Source organism: Monodon monoceros, unplaced genomic scaffold (genome assembly GCF_005190385.1).
Source record: "Monodon monoceros isolate NGI ecotype Baffin Bay Population unplaced genomic scaffold, NGI_Narwhal_1 Super_Scaffold_19, whole genome shotgun sequence".
NCBI classification, from domain to species: domain Eukaryota; kingdom Metazoa; phylum Chordata; class Mammalia; order Artiodactyla; family Monodontidae; genus Monodon; species Monodon monoceros.
In genome coordinates, this window is record NW_021703775.1 from 68730901 (window position 1) to 68743741 (window position 12841).

At 39.1% G+C, this 12841-nt stretch overlaps 1 protein-coding gene across 8 annotated transcripts in view; it reads left to right on the forward strand.

Moving 5' to 3' along the window:
• The window catches only part of DTNB (dystrobrevin beta), a 243097-nt gene that overhangs the window by 187675 nt on the left and 42581 nt on the right, over positions 1 to 12841 (forward strand). For 7 of the 8 annotated variants that reach the window (XR_003795006.1, XM_029232736.1, XM_029232737.1 and 4 more), the window contains 2 exons: positions 1879 to 1966; positions 12350 to 12435. Coding sequence is in view for 6 of the 8 variants with exons in the window: in XM_029232736.1 (XP_029088569.1) it covers positions 1879 to 1966; positions 12350 to 12435 (174 nt within the window). In the remaining 2 variants the exon portion in view is untranslated. The remainder of the gene's footprint in view (positions 1 to 1878; positions 1967 to 12349; positions 12436 to 12841) is intronic. The other variant, XR_003795007.1, reaches the window with a different exon arrangement.

Here is a 12841-nt window from a genome sequence, read left to right on the forward strand (position 1 = left end):
GAATGACAGATAAAATTAACCTTCCTAGGGAGATGGAATGTGGTGGAGAAGCAGGAGCTCTTCTGCACAGAGAAACCTATTGTGTCCCTTGCCAGAAAACAGAGGTCAGCCACTTTAAGTCCCACTTCTTAAGCTGCTGTTTCCTCCATAGTAGTTATCCACTTGTGGTGTTAAATGTTCATTTTGTTGTTATTTACAAGATAAAGATAGTCCTTTTATTTCAGACAAGCATCTTTAAGGCACAAGTATTATAGTTCAGCCCTGACCTTGGGGTCTTGACCCTAAAGTATTAAAGTCAACTGATGGTAGCATGTTCTTATTACAGGATCATCTTTTGAGAAAATGGTTATATATGCTATTGACTGACGTTTGCACACCTAAAATTATATAGTGTTGAGAAGTGTCATTGCCAGAAAGCAGTGACAGTAGCAGCACATTTTTAAAAAATCCATCCTAGGGCTTCCCTGGTGGCGCAGTGGTTGAGATTCCGCCTGCCGATGCAGGGGACACGGGTTCGTGCCCCGGTCTGGGAAGATCCCACATGCCACGGAGCAGCTGGGCCTGTGAGCCATGGCTGCTGAGCCTGCGCGTCCAGAGCCTGTGCTCCGCAACGAGAGAGGCCACAACAGTGAGAGGCCCGCGTACCGCAAAAAAAAAAAAAAAAAAAAAAAATCCATCCTAGAGGAAAGACCAAGTTAAGCTTAAGAGTTAGCCACAGAGATAGAAATATAGGATACTTAAAAAAAAAAAATCTAGGAAAAACGCAGTTGATTTCATGCATGAAAAGTCCAGACAGGTTTCTATTGATTAAACTCCATCCTTCCCAGATTCCCCTCTGTAATTATAACAAGATTTGATGAATATTGAACTCATGTCTTTAATTTTTTTCATGTTTCATATTTTGTCATACTGTTAAAATCCAGTCAGGGGTTTGTGGAACTCCAAGAACCTAGAGCCAAAGTAGAAGCAAGCCACGACAGCCATCTCTCATCACTTAGTCATCATTATTACTGTTGCCTTAAAACATCTGTCAGACTTAAACAAAGAAGAATTACATAGCCACAGTCCTGATTAATCTAGGAGTGCCCTGATATAAATAAATAGCAGTTGACATCACATGCTAAATTAAAGATGTCAGTCATAATCGGCAAGAAGTTCCATGTGAGCAGCACATACACACAGAGCTAGCCTCCTGCTCAAGAACCTTCTTTTATTCAGGTGCGGCACTTTCTGACATCCCACCGTACTGGATCTCTAAATTTTTAGAATGCTGGCACTCTTGTTAAGAGTAATGAACTAAATTAATTCACTCTAAAATGGGGCTCCAGTTGTAGAACAAGCATGGTAAAAGAAGAGAAAGAGGCACTGAAGGGGAACGTTTGACGGCATCTTCCCCAACTTTACCACATTGTTAAGCCTGCCTTAGCTTAGGTTCCTCAGTTTTGCTCAGCCAGTGTTAAGGGTACTTTTCCTCAGCCCTCTGTTTTTCAAGATGCTTTAGTTTTCTTTCGGGCTTTTTGAATTCAAGACCTATATCTAAAAGTCATGAGGTTTTCTTAAAACAGTTGATGGGAAATCACTCCCTCAAGCTTTATAGATGCCCTGTCTTTTCTCAGCCTTTGCATTCAAAAAGAAGTGTCCCCTCTGAAGGTATGAGAGCAACAGGGATATACTGCCGAAGAGAAATGTTATGCGTGGCCTCGTCATTTCTCTAAATCCTCTTTGTCTCAGAAGACCATTAGTATCTATGATTCAGGTCTCCATTTCTTTTGTTACCATTCTTTTTCACAAGTGTTTCTCCCATCTGTTCTTTCTGAGAGAGAAGCAAGAGTAGGGGATGTTTAATAGATACCTGTTGAACTTTTATCTCCTTGGCAGTGTCCTGGACAGTCCTAGCCGACTGGATGAGGAACACCGGCTTATAGCTCGCTATGCTGCCCGGCTGGCTGCAGAGGCAGGAAACATGGTGAGTAAATAGAGGATTCCAGTAGAGTAGCAGAAATTTGCATTACTTTATTTATTTATTTTAATAGATTTATTTATTTATTTATTGGCTGCGTTGGGTCTTCATTGCTGCGTGCAGGCTTTCTCAAGTTGTGGCGAGCAGGGGCTACTCTTCATTGCAGTGCATGGGCTTCTCATTGCAATGGCTTCTCTTGTTGTGGAGCACAGGCTCTAGGCGTGCAGGCTTCAGTAGTTGTGGCACGTGGGCTCAGTTGAAAAACTAAAAATAAAACTACCATGCGATCCAGCAATTCCACTCCTGGGTGTATATCTAGAAAAAATGAAAACACTAATTTGAAAAGATACATGCACCCCAGTGTTCATAGCAGCACTATTTACAATAAGCAAGCCATGGAAGCAACCCGAGTACCCATCAACAGATGATAGGATTAAGAAGATGTGAGAGATGTGCACGCACACATACACACACACACACACACACACACACACACACAGGAATATTACTCAGCCATACAAAATAATGAAATATTGCCATTTGCGGGACTTCCCTGGTAGCACAGTGGTTAAGAATCTGCCTGCCAATGCAGGGGACACAGGTTCGATCCATGGTCCAGGAAGATTCCACATGCCGTGGAGCAACTAAGCCCACGCATCACGACCACTGAGCCCATGTGCCACAACTACTGAAGCCCGTGCGCCTAGAGCCTGTGCTCCGCAACAAGAGAAGCCTCCGCAATGAGAAGCCTGTGCACCACAACGAAGAGTAGCCCCTGCTCGCCACAACTAGAGAAAGGAAAGCCCACGCGCAGCAACAAAGACCCCGTGCAGCCATAAATAAATAAGTAAATAAATAAATAAATAAAAATATATTGCCATTTGCAGCAACATGGATGGACCTAGTGAATATTATGCTTAGTGAAATAAGTCAGAGAAAGACAAATTCTATACAGTATCACTTATATGTGGAATCTAAAAAATGATACAAATCAATGTATATACAAAAACAGAAACAGTCTCACAGACATAGAAAACAAACTTGTGGTTACCAAAGGGGAGAAGGAGGCAGGGAGGGACAAATTAGGGATATGGGATTAACAGATACAAACTACTATACATAAAATAGATAAGCAACAAAGCTTTACTATATAGCACAAGGAATTATACCTATTATCTCGTAATAACCTGTAATGGAATATAATCTGCAAAAACCCGGAATCACTATACTGTATACGTGAAACTAACACAATATTATAAATCAACTATACTTCAGTTTAAAGAAAAAAGAAGGAAGAAAAAAATGCAAATTACCAATATCAGGAATGAAATAAGGGATATACTACAGATCCTATAAACATTATAAGGATGATAAGAATATTATGAACAACTTTTTGCCAGTAAGTTTGACAACCTAGCTGACGTAGACAAATTTCTTGAAAGATACAATTTAACAAAACTGACATAGAATAAATAGAAAATCTAAATAGTCCTAAATCTGTTAAAGAAATTGAATTAATAATTAACTTCAAAAATTCTAAGCTCAGGGACTTCCCTGGTGGCACAGTGGTTAAGAATCTACCTGCCAATGAAGGGGACACGGGTTCACGCCCTGGTCCGGGAAGATCCCACATGCCGTGGAGCAACTAAGCCCGTGTGCCACAGCTACTGAGCCTGCACTCTAAAGCCTGCAAGCCACAGTTACTGAGCCCGTGTGCCACAACTACTGAAGCCTGCATGCCTAGAGCCCGTTCTCTGCAACAAGAGAAGCCTCCGCGATGAGAAGCCTGTGCACTGCAATGAAGAGTAGCCCCCGCTCACCGCAACTAGAGAAAGCCCGTGTGCAACAACGAAGACCCAACGCAGCCATAAATGAATAAATAAATAAATAAAAATTCTAAGCTCAGATGGCTTAATTGTTGAATACTGTCGTATGTTTAAGGAAGAAATAACAATCATAACAATCTGGCACAAACTTTCAGAAAATAGAGAAAGAAGTCATTTTATCAGGCCACTATAACCTGATACCAAAATAATACAAGGGCATTACAAGAGAAGAAAGTTGATGGCCAAGTTCTATCATGAACACAGATGCAAAAATCCTTAACAAAATATTAGCAAATTGAATCCAGCAATATGTAAAAAGGATAATACTCCATGATCAAGTGAGGTTTATCCTAGGAATGCAAATTTATTTAACACATGAAAATCAGCCTATGTAATTCACCATATTAGCAATTTAAAGAAGAAAATTATAATATTTCAATAGATGCAGAAAAAGTTTGTCAAAATACAATGCCCATTTTTGATAAAACTTCTCAATACCATAGGAGTAGAAGAAACTCCTTTAACCTGGTAAAGAACACCTACAAAAACCCTATAGCTTATATGACACTTAAAGGTTAAATTTTGGAATACTTTCCCCTAATATTGCAAACAAGTCATAGATGTCTACTTCCACCACCTCTATTCAAAATTGTTCTGGGGGTCCCAGTCAGTGCAGCATGACAAGAAAAAAGGGACATAAATATTGTAAAGGAAGATGTGAAACTGTCATTATTTGCAGATGACCTGATTCTATATAGGAAGTCCTAAGGAAAGTCCTACAAGAACACTACTAGAACAGATACATGACTTTATAGCAGTGTTGCAGCATACAAAGTCAGTATATAAAAATTGATTGTATTTCTATCTACTAGCAGTGAACAATTAAGAATTAAATTTAGGAAAAATAACATTTACTGTAACATTAAAAACCATCAAATACTTATGGATAAATTTAATGAAAGATGTTCAAGACTGAAAACTATAAAATATTGCTAAGAGAAATTAAAGAAAACCTAATAAATGGAGAGATATAGCCATATTCAAAAGGTTCAGTATTAGTAAAATGGTACATTTTCCCTAATTGGTCTATAAATTCAGTACCAATCAAAATGCCAACTGATTTTCAAATATATTTAGAAAACCAAAACAGTTTTGGAAAAGAGCAAAGTTGGAGGATTCAACCCTACTTGACATCAAGTCTTACTCTAGGGACTTCCCTGGTGGTCCAATAGTTAAGACTCCACACTCCCAATGCAAGGGGCCCGGGGTTTGATCCCTGGTCAGGGAACTAGATCCCACATACTGTAACTAAGAGCCTGCTAGAAGAGCCCACACGCCACAACTAAAGATCCCACGTGCCACAACTAAGACCCGGCGCAGCCAAATAAATATTTTTTTTAAAAAAAAGACTTACTCTAAAGGCACAGTAATCAGGAAAGTATGGTATTGGCAAAAGGATAGGCAAATCATCCATAAAATATATGCACACATATAAGGTCAAGTGACTTTCAACAAGGCACAAAAGCAATTCAATTGGGAAAGGAAAATCTTTTTAACAAATGCTGCTGGAACAACTATTTATCTGTATGAAAAGAAAGAACAACTGTTTGTATGAAAATAAAGAACCTCTACCCCTACCTCACACCATACATAGAAACCAATTTGATATATATCATAAACTTTAAATGTAAAAGCTAAAACCATAAAGCTATTAAAAGAAAACAGAAAAATATCTTTATGATCTTGGGGCAGGCAAAGATTTCTTAGAGAGGTTATAAGAATCACAAACCATTAGGTCCAGTATTGTTCTGGAGTGAAATTAGACAGGACAGGCAGGCCAAGATCTCGCAGGACAATATTCTACAGTGTTAGTTTTAGAAATGTGTACTAATTTATGTTTACTTCTTCACAGGGAAAGAGAGTTATGAAAGCTGCCAATAGAGTTTTGCTTTGTTTCTCTCTCAAAACGTAATTTATTCCTTTGGGTTTGTCTAGTCTTCAAAATCTTTTCCTTGAGAATCTAATACTAAGGCATACATCTGACTCTAACATTCCAACTCTAAAGGTTAGTGAAATGGAACAGAATAGGGGGAAAAAATGTCTGGGAAAAAGACTAGTTTTATTTAATTAGTTAAACCCTATACATGCCCTCAATCAGTCACAAATGTTTGTTATTTTAGAAATTAAAATTTATAAATAACATTAATTAAATTTTTTGAAATGGAATAGCATTGTGGTGGATTTTTAAAATTAAGTACATGTAACACCATTATATAGTCTTGTTGACTTTACTTAGTACTTTTTAAAATTTCTAAGTAAAAGCTCCAAAGCCGTTTGACCCTGAAAAGTAGATCCTAGTACTCCTTTACTGCAAACAAGATAAATCTGTTTACACCTGATAGTTTCTGATGCCAGTTCTCTAATTCATGTGAAAATAATTGTTAGAATGGTCTTGAGACTAAATACTGATATGGCCCCTTTCATCTTATTTTCCTAAGCGTAGTTATCTTATAAATATTGGGTCTCTCAGGAAGGATTCTTCTTAACTAGATTTCTATTAAACAGAAGGCTTCTAATCTGCTAATCTCTCACTGATACAAGTGCTTTGCATAAAGTGGGTGTAGTGCTCAAAAGAATTTATTTATAGCCTGCCAGATAGGCTTTGTATTGATTTTTTTTTTTTTTCTAAAACCTTCTACAAGAAAGACCATTAAATCATTTTAGCAGCCGGCATTACACCCTGTGAAATGCTCCAGCGTCAGACCCTCACATCTCCCCAGGTGGCAGACATGGCCACTGAAACCTCTTCAGGCTGACCCTCAGATAGAAAAATTGTAGGTTGCTTAGATGAGCCAGGAGAGCTAATTTGTTTTCCTGAAGTGCCTAAATTCCATTTTAAAACAACAACTGGCTTCCCTGGTGGCGCAGTGGTTGAGAGTCCACTTGCCAATTGCAGGGGACATGGGTTCGTGCCCTGGCCCGGGAAGATCCCACATGCCACGGAGCGGCTAGGCCCGTGAGCCATGGCCGCTGAGCCTGCACGTCCGGAGCCTGTGCTCCGCAGTGGGGGAGGCCACGACGGTGAGAGGCCCGCGTACCGCAAAAAACAACAACAACAACAACAAAAATACAGTGTGTGGCAAATCATGGTAATAACAGCAAATCTTAAATTTCATCACAAACATCACTAGCATTAGATGTAGTCAGGTGGGTTTTGTTTATTAAAAAAATTTTTTTTTCTTTATGAAAATATTAAAAACTCATTTTGGAAAACTTGGAAGAAAGGTGAAAGGAAAGGGAAACCATTGTCCATTGTCATGCTACCTACATTTACACGTTTTTGAGATTTTTTTTTCACATAGCCCAGTCCCGGACTTCACAGCCTCATCATCGTGTCAGCTGCTCCACCCATGCACCATTCCAGAAATGTCCTTACGGCTTCTTAGAATTAAAGATCAAGAGTATTTTCATGTGGTCTTTTGCACACATTTAATGACTTAAAACCCCTATAAAATAGTCATTGTCAAACCTGGCTACATATTCTAATCTTTTGTGCAACACTTAAAATATATGTAGATTCTTGGCCTTGCCTTAGACCTACTGAATCAGAATCTCTGGGTTTAGTAGGGTCCATTGATTTTAGTTTAAAAAAAAAAAAAAAAGCTTTCAGTCTTTTGATTTACAGCTAGCTTGGGAACCACTCTCCTAAAAAACATTACTGGGTTTTTGAGAGAGAGAGAGAGGTATTAATAATCCATAGCCCTCCAGTTAGTCTAAGCGAGGTTGAGATGATGGGAAGGCTGCCCTTGGGATGCAGTGAAAGTCTGGTTGATATCAGGCACATCTCTGTGGAACTCATCCTGCCAAGTTCATCCAGATGGGAAACTTCCAGTCTCTCTTTTGGAGGCTCCAGAAATGCATACCAGCAGATTACAGTTTGCTGACTATGTTGGCTTTCCTTGGTTTTATATTTGCCCAGTTTTGCTCAGTGGGGTCTTGTTCCTTATCCTGTGTTTTTCAGATGTGTCTCTATCTCATTAAAGATGATGGAGCTCTGTGAGATTACCTAAACCTAAGAGAATACTAGTGTAACAGAGGAAGGGATCCTCTTCACATCTCTTTCCATAAATATTCCCATTTTACAGACGAGAAAATAAAGGTATATAGTAAAATAAAGTAACTCAAGGTTTACATGCGACTAAGTAGCAAACGCTTGGATTCTTAAGTGGTCCACCTACTTCCATTCTTATCCCACTACAGTAAATCCTCCACTTAGTAGCCAAAGCAGTGTTTGTTTTTAGTAAGCTTCATTATAGAACAATTTTAGATTTACAGAAAAACTATGAAGCTAGTACAGAGAGTTTCCATATAACCCATATTCCGTTTCCCCTATTATTAACATTTTACCTTAGTATAGCATGTTTGTTGCAATTAATGAGCCAATATCAATACATTATTATTAACTAAAGTCCATGCTTTACTCAGATTTTGTTAGTTTTTACCTAATGTCTTTTCTCTGTTCTGGGGTTCCATCCGAGATACCACATTACATTTAATTGTCATATCTCCTTAGGCTCCTCTGGTCTGTGACAGCTTCTCTGACTTTCCTTGGGTTTTTTTGTTTGTTTTTTATTTATTGAAACATAGTTGATTTACAATATTGCATTAGTTTCAGGTGTACAGCAAAGTGATTCAGCTATATATATAGTTATATCCTATATGATAATATATATGATAATCCTATATGATATATAGGATTATTTTCCATTATAGCTTATTACTGACTTTCCTTATTTTTGATGACCTTGACAGTTTTGAGGAATGTCCCTTAATGGGGATTTGTCTGTTTTTCTCATGATTAGACTGGGATTATGGGTTTTGGGGAGGAAGAGATAAGTGCTATTTTCCTCACATCACATCATACATATATGGTATCAATGTAACTTATCACTGTTGATGTTGACCTTGATCACTTGGCTGAGGAAGCTTTTGTCAGGTGTCTCCGACATAAAGTTACTCTTTTGTCCCCTTTCCACTCTGTCCTTTTTGGAAGGAAGTCACTATGGACAGGCCACGCTTAAGGAACAGGGAGTTAGGCTCCACCTCCTTGAGGGCAGAGTATGTACATATGTTATTTGGAATTGATTCCATGTTTCCCTGTTCAGAATCCTACAGTGGCTTCACACCACATTTGGAATGGAATGGAAACTCCACTGCATGATGAAAAGGTCCTTCATGATCTGGGCCCTCCCAGTTTATCACCTATCCCTGCCTCATAGCTGCACCACTCCATCAGTACTGACCAGAACACACCAACCTGGAGCACTTGTAGGCCTTTGCCCTTCTTTCTGCCCAGCAAGCCCGACCCTCCCAACCCCCAGACCTTCACCTGGTTTGCTTCCTAAGTTCATTGAGTCTTTCATAACTATCTCATTGAAAAAATCTTCTGTCTCAATTTATTCTGTGTCATAACCCTATATTTCTTCATCAAATTGATCACTACTGACACCATATATATATATCATCTACATTTATTTATTTATTTATTTATCATTCTCTCCCAATATAATGTAAGCTACATGAGGGTAGAGGCTGTATTTTATTCACTAATGCATCCCTAGTTTCTGGAATAGTATCTAACAGATACTAAGTGCTCAGGAAATATTTGTTGGATAAATGAATGAATGAACTATCTAATTTTTGAAAGAAATCATCTTTAGGGATCTTTTGGCTAAAGTAATCTATGTCTTTATAAACTGTTCCCTCTTTTTCCCTTCAGTGTCCTGGGGGCATTTTAGGAAGGGATACCTGGCCTTTTTTTTTTAAAGGAGTACTGTGGTGTCTAAGATAGTCAATAAATAAAATCCTACATTTCTCTGTTATTTAGTGTACATTCAACTGTGTTTGACATTTGTCTGGGTGAAATAAGCCATCATTCAACTGTCCACTGGGAGCTCCCTGCTGTTACGTCCAGGTGGAGGAGCTAGGGTGCAGGCTGCTCCAGGTGGGACTGCTGTCTAAGGGTTTGAATCTTTTTCCGCCCCTACTTCTTTGTATTTGAGTAACAATGCTTCTTGGTGCCAAAGAATCTTTCCTGGTTAGGAATCACTATTGATAATAATTCTTGATTCCTATGTTAACTTCCTCTTTGAAAGATGCTTCAGCATTGCAGTCAGACACTCAAAACTAAAAGGATTCTTTAGAAATTTCCAGTGAAATACTGTAGGGTTTTTTGTTTTTTGTCATTATATGAAACAAATTCCTTTCAGAGCTCATTTCCTCATCCATAATTTTCCCTGGTCCCACTCTCATAAGGAGCCATTAGTTTTAACTCTAGTCTTCAGGAATTGTAAACCTATTATTCATAGCAGTTTTACTCTGAGGCAAGCCATTTTTCTGAGGTTCAACTCAGGCTCTCACAAGACTGAATAGAATATATAGAGAACTTGCTCAGTTGACTGCTGGTCTACTCTTCTCTGGAGGAAGAAAGATCAGGTTTTTTCCTTTTAAAGAAGGAAATTACTTGGTAATTTGATAAAAGGCTCCCACCCAGATTTGCTATGCTATTTTGCCCCTGTTTATTTAGGAAATTTCACATGAAAAGAATTACTTATTGCATCTTTAAACTCTAGACAGGAAACAGGGTTTCTGCTTCATTGTAGATCATGTTTTGGGAAGAACCAAGAATACCTGGAGTGAAGTGTAACTATACCAGAGCCTTCATTAAGAGCTTCCACTCTGGTTAATCAATAAAAGGGAAATGTCACCTAGTTATCCATTTTCCTATTTGTGGCCTCTCCCGTTGCGGAGCACAGGCTCCGGACACGCAGGCTCAGCGGCCATGGCTCACGGGCCCAGCCGCTCCGCGGCATGTGGGATCTTCCCGGACCGGGGTACAAACCCATGTCCCCTGCATCGGCAGGTGGACTCTCAACCACTGCGCCACCAGGGAAGCCCGGCTTCCATATTCTTAAAGGAGGTATAAGGGTCAGACCCAGTAGTGAATATACAAATCAAAACCATAATGACTCCTCCAAAGAGGATATATAGATGGCCAATAAGCACATGAAAGTATGCTTAACGTATTAGGGGAATACAAATCAAAATCACAAGATACCATTTTATACTCACTAGGATTACTGTGATCAAAAAAATGGACTATAACAACTGTTGGCAAGAAAGTGGAAAAAATGGACCCCTCATATATTACTAGTGGGAATGTAAACTGCTACAGCCATGTAGGAAAACAGTTTAGCAGTTGCCCAAAAGGCAGTTACTATATGACCCAGCAGTTCCACTGTTAGATATATACCCAAGAAAAATGAAAGCATGTCTCTACACAGAAACTTGTCCGCAAATGCACATAGCAGCATTATGCAAAATAGCCCGCCAAAATGGGAACCCAAATGTCCCTCAGCTGCTGAATGGATGAACAAAATATGATATATCCATATGGTGGACTATTATTCATCTATAAAAAGAAATGAAGTACTGATACATGCTACAACGTGGATGAACCTTGGAATCATTTGCCAAGTCAAAGAAGCCATACGTAAAAGATCACATACTGCATGATTCCATTGGTATGAACTGTCCAGAATAGGCAAATCCATAGATAAAGAAATTAGATAAGTTGTCACAAGATGGTGGAGGGGAAATGGGGAGTGACGGGGGGTTTCTTTTCAGGGTGATGAAAATGTCCTGGAAGTAGATAGCGATGATGGGCTCACAACCTCATAAATATAGTTTAAAACCACTGAATTATATACTTTAAAAGGGTAGGTTTTAAGGCATGTAAATTATATCTCAATTTTTAAAAAAACCCACAATTAGGTACTTCACGCCCACTAGGATGGTTAAAACCAAAAAGACAATGACACGTATTGGTGAGAATGTGGAGAAATTGGAACCCTCATTCATTGTTGGTGGGACTGTAAAATGGTTCAGCCACTTTGGAAAACAGTTGGACACTTTCTCAAAATGTTAAATACAGAGTTAACCATATAACTCTGGAATTCCACTCTTAGGGATTTACCCAAGACAGATGAAAACGTGTCAACACAAAGATTTGTAAATGAGAGTTCAGAGCGGCTTCATTTGTGATAACCAAAAGCTGGAAACAATGGAATACTATTCAGCAATAAAAAGGAAGGAACTCCTGATGCATAGAGCAACATGGATGAACCTCAGAAATACCATGCTAAGTGGAAGCCTGCATGTTGTATGATTCCATTTATATGAAGTTTCTAGAAAAGGCAAAACTGTAGACAGAAAGCAGATCACTGGTTGCCTGTGGTTGGGGATGGGAGTGGAAGTTGACTACAAACTGGCATGAGGGAACTTTCTGTGGTGATGAAAGATGTTCTAAAACTGGACTGTGGTGATTGGTTTGCATAACTGTTTAAATATACGAAGACTCATTGAATTGTACACTTAAAACGGGTGGATTTTATGGTATGTAAATTATACCTCAAAAATCTGTTTTAAAAAAAATCAACAGTCCATCTGGGCCTCTGGATATATTTGAATAAAAAAAAAAAACCTTTCTTCTTCCTCACTGTAGACCCGTCCTCCCGCCGACTTGAGCTTTAACTTTGATGCCAACAAACAACAAAGACAGCTTATTGCAGAACTGGAAAACAAAAACAGGTAAGAATGCAGAGGTCGAGCCAGTTTCTGAAGCCCAAGATTATCACGTGAGTATCTGATTCTCATTTTCCTTGCAGTCTAGGTGGGTTTTGACCACAAAGGAAGATCCCACCTCAGTGAAGATAGGCCAGCCCAAGTCCAGTACATGCCCTGGACACTAATTTGTATATCTCTGCATGCTGTTCATTCTGGTAGTCCAAAACCCCGCTCAGGTGCTCTCAGGTAGATTCTTTTTCTCACCCACCAGTGTGTTCCCCTCCCATTCCTTTCTCCACTCGACTCCCAGGAGCCTTTGCTGTGTCTTGTCATCTTGTCCTGGCCCACGATGCAGCACGCGACTTTCTGGTCTCTCACTAAAAAGCCATTTACAGGCTTGGCGACCAGACAACACACCATCATGCACTGA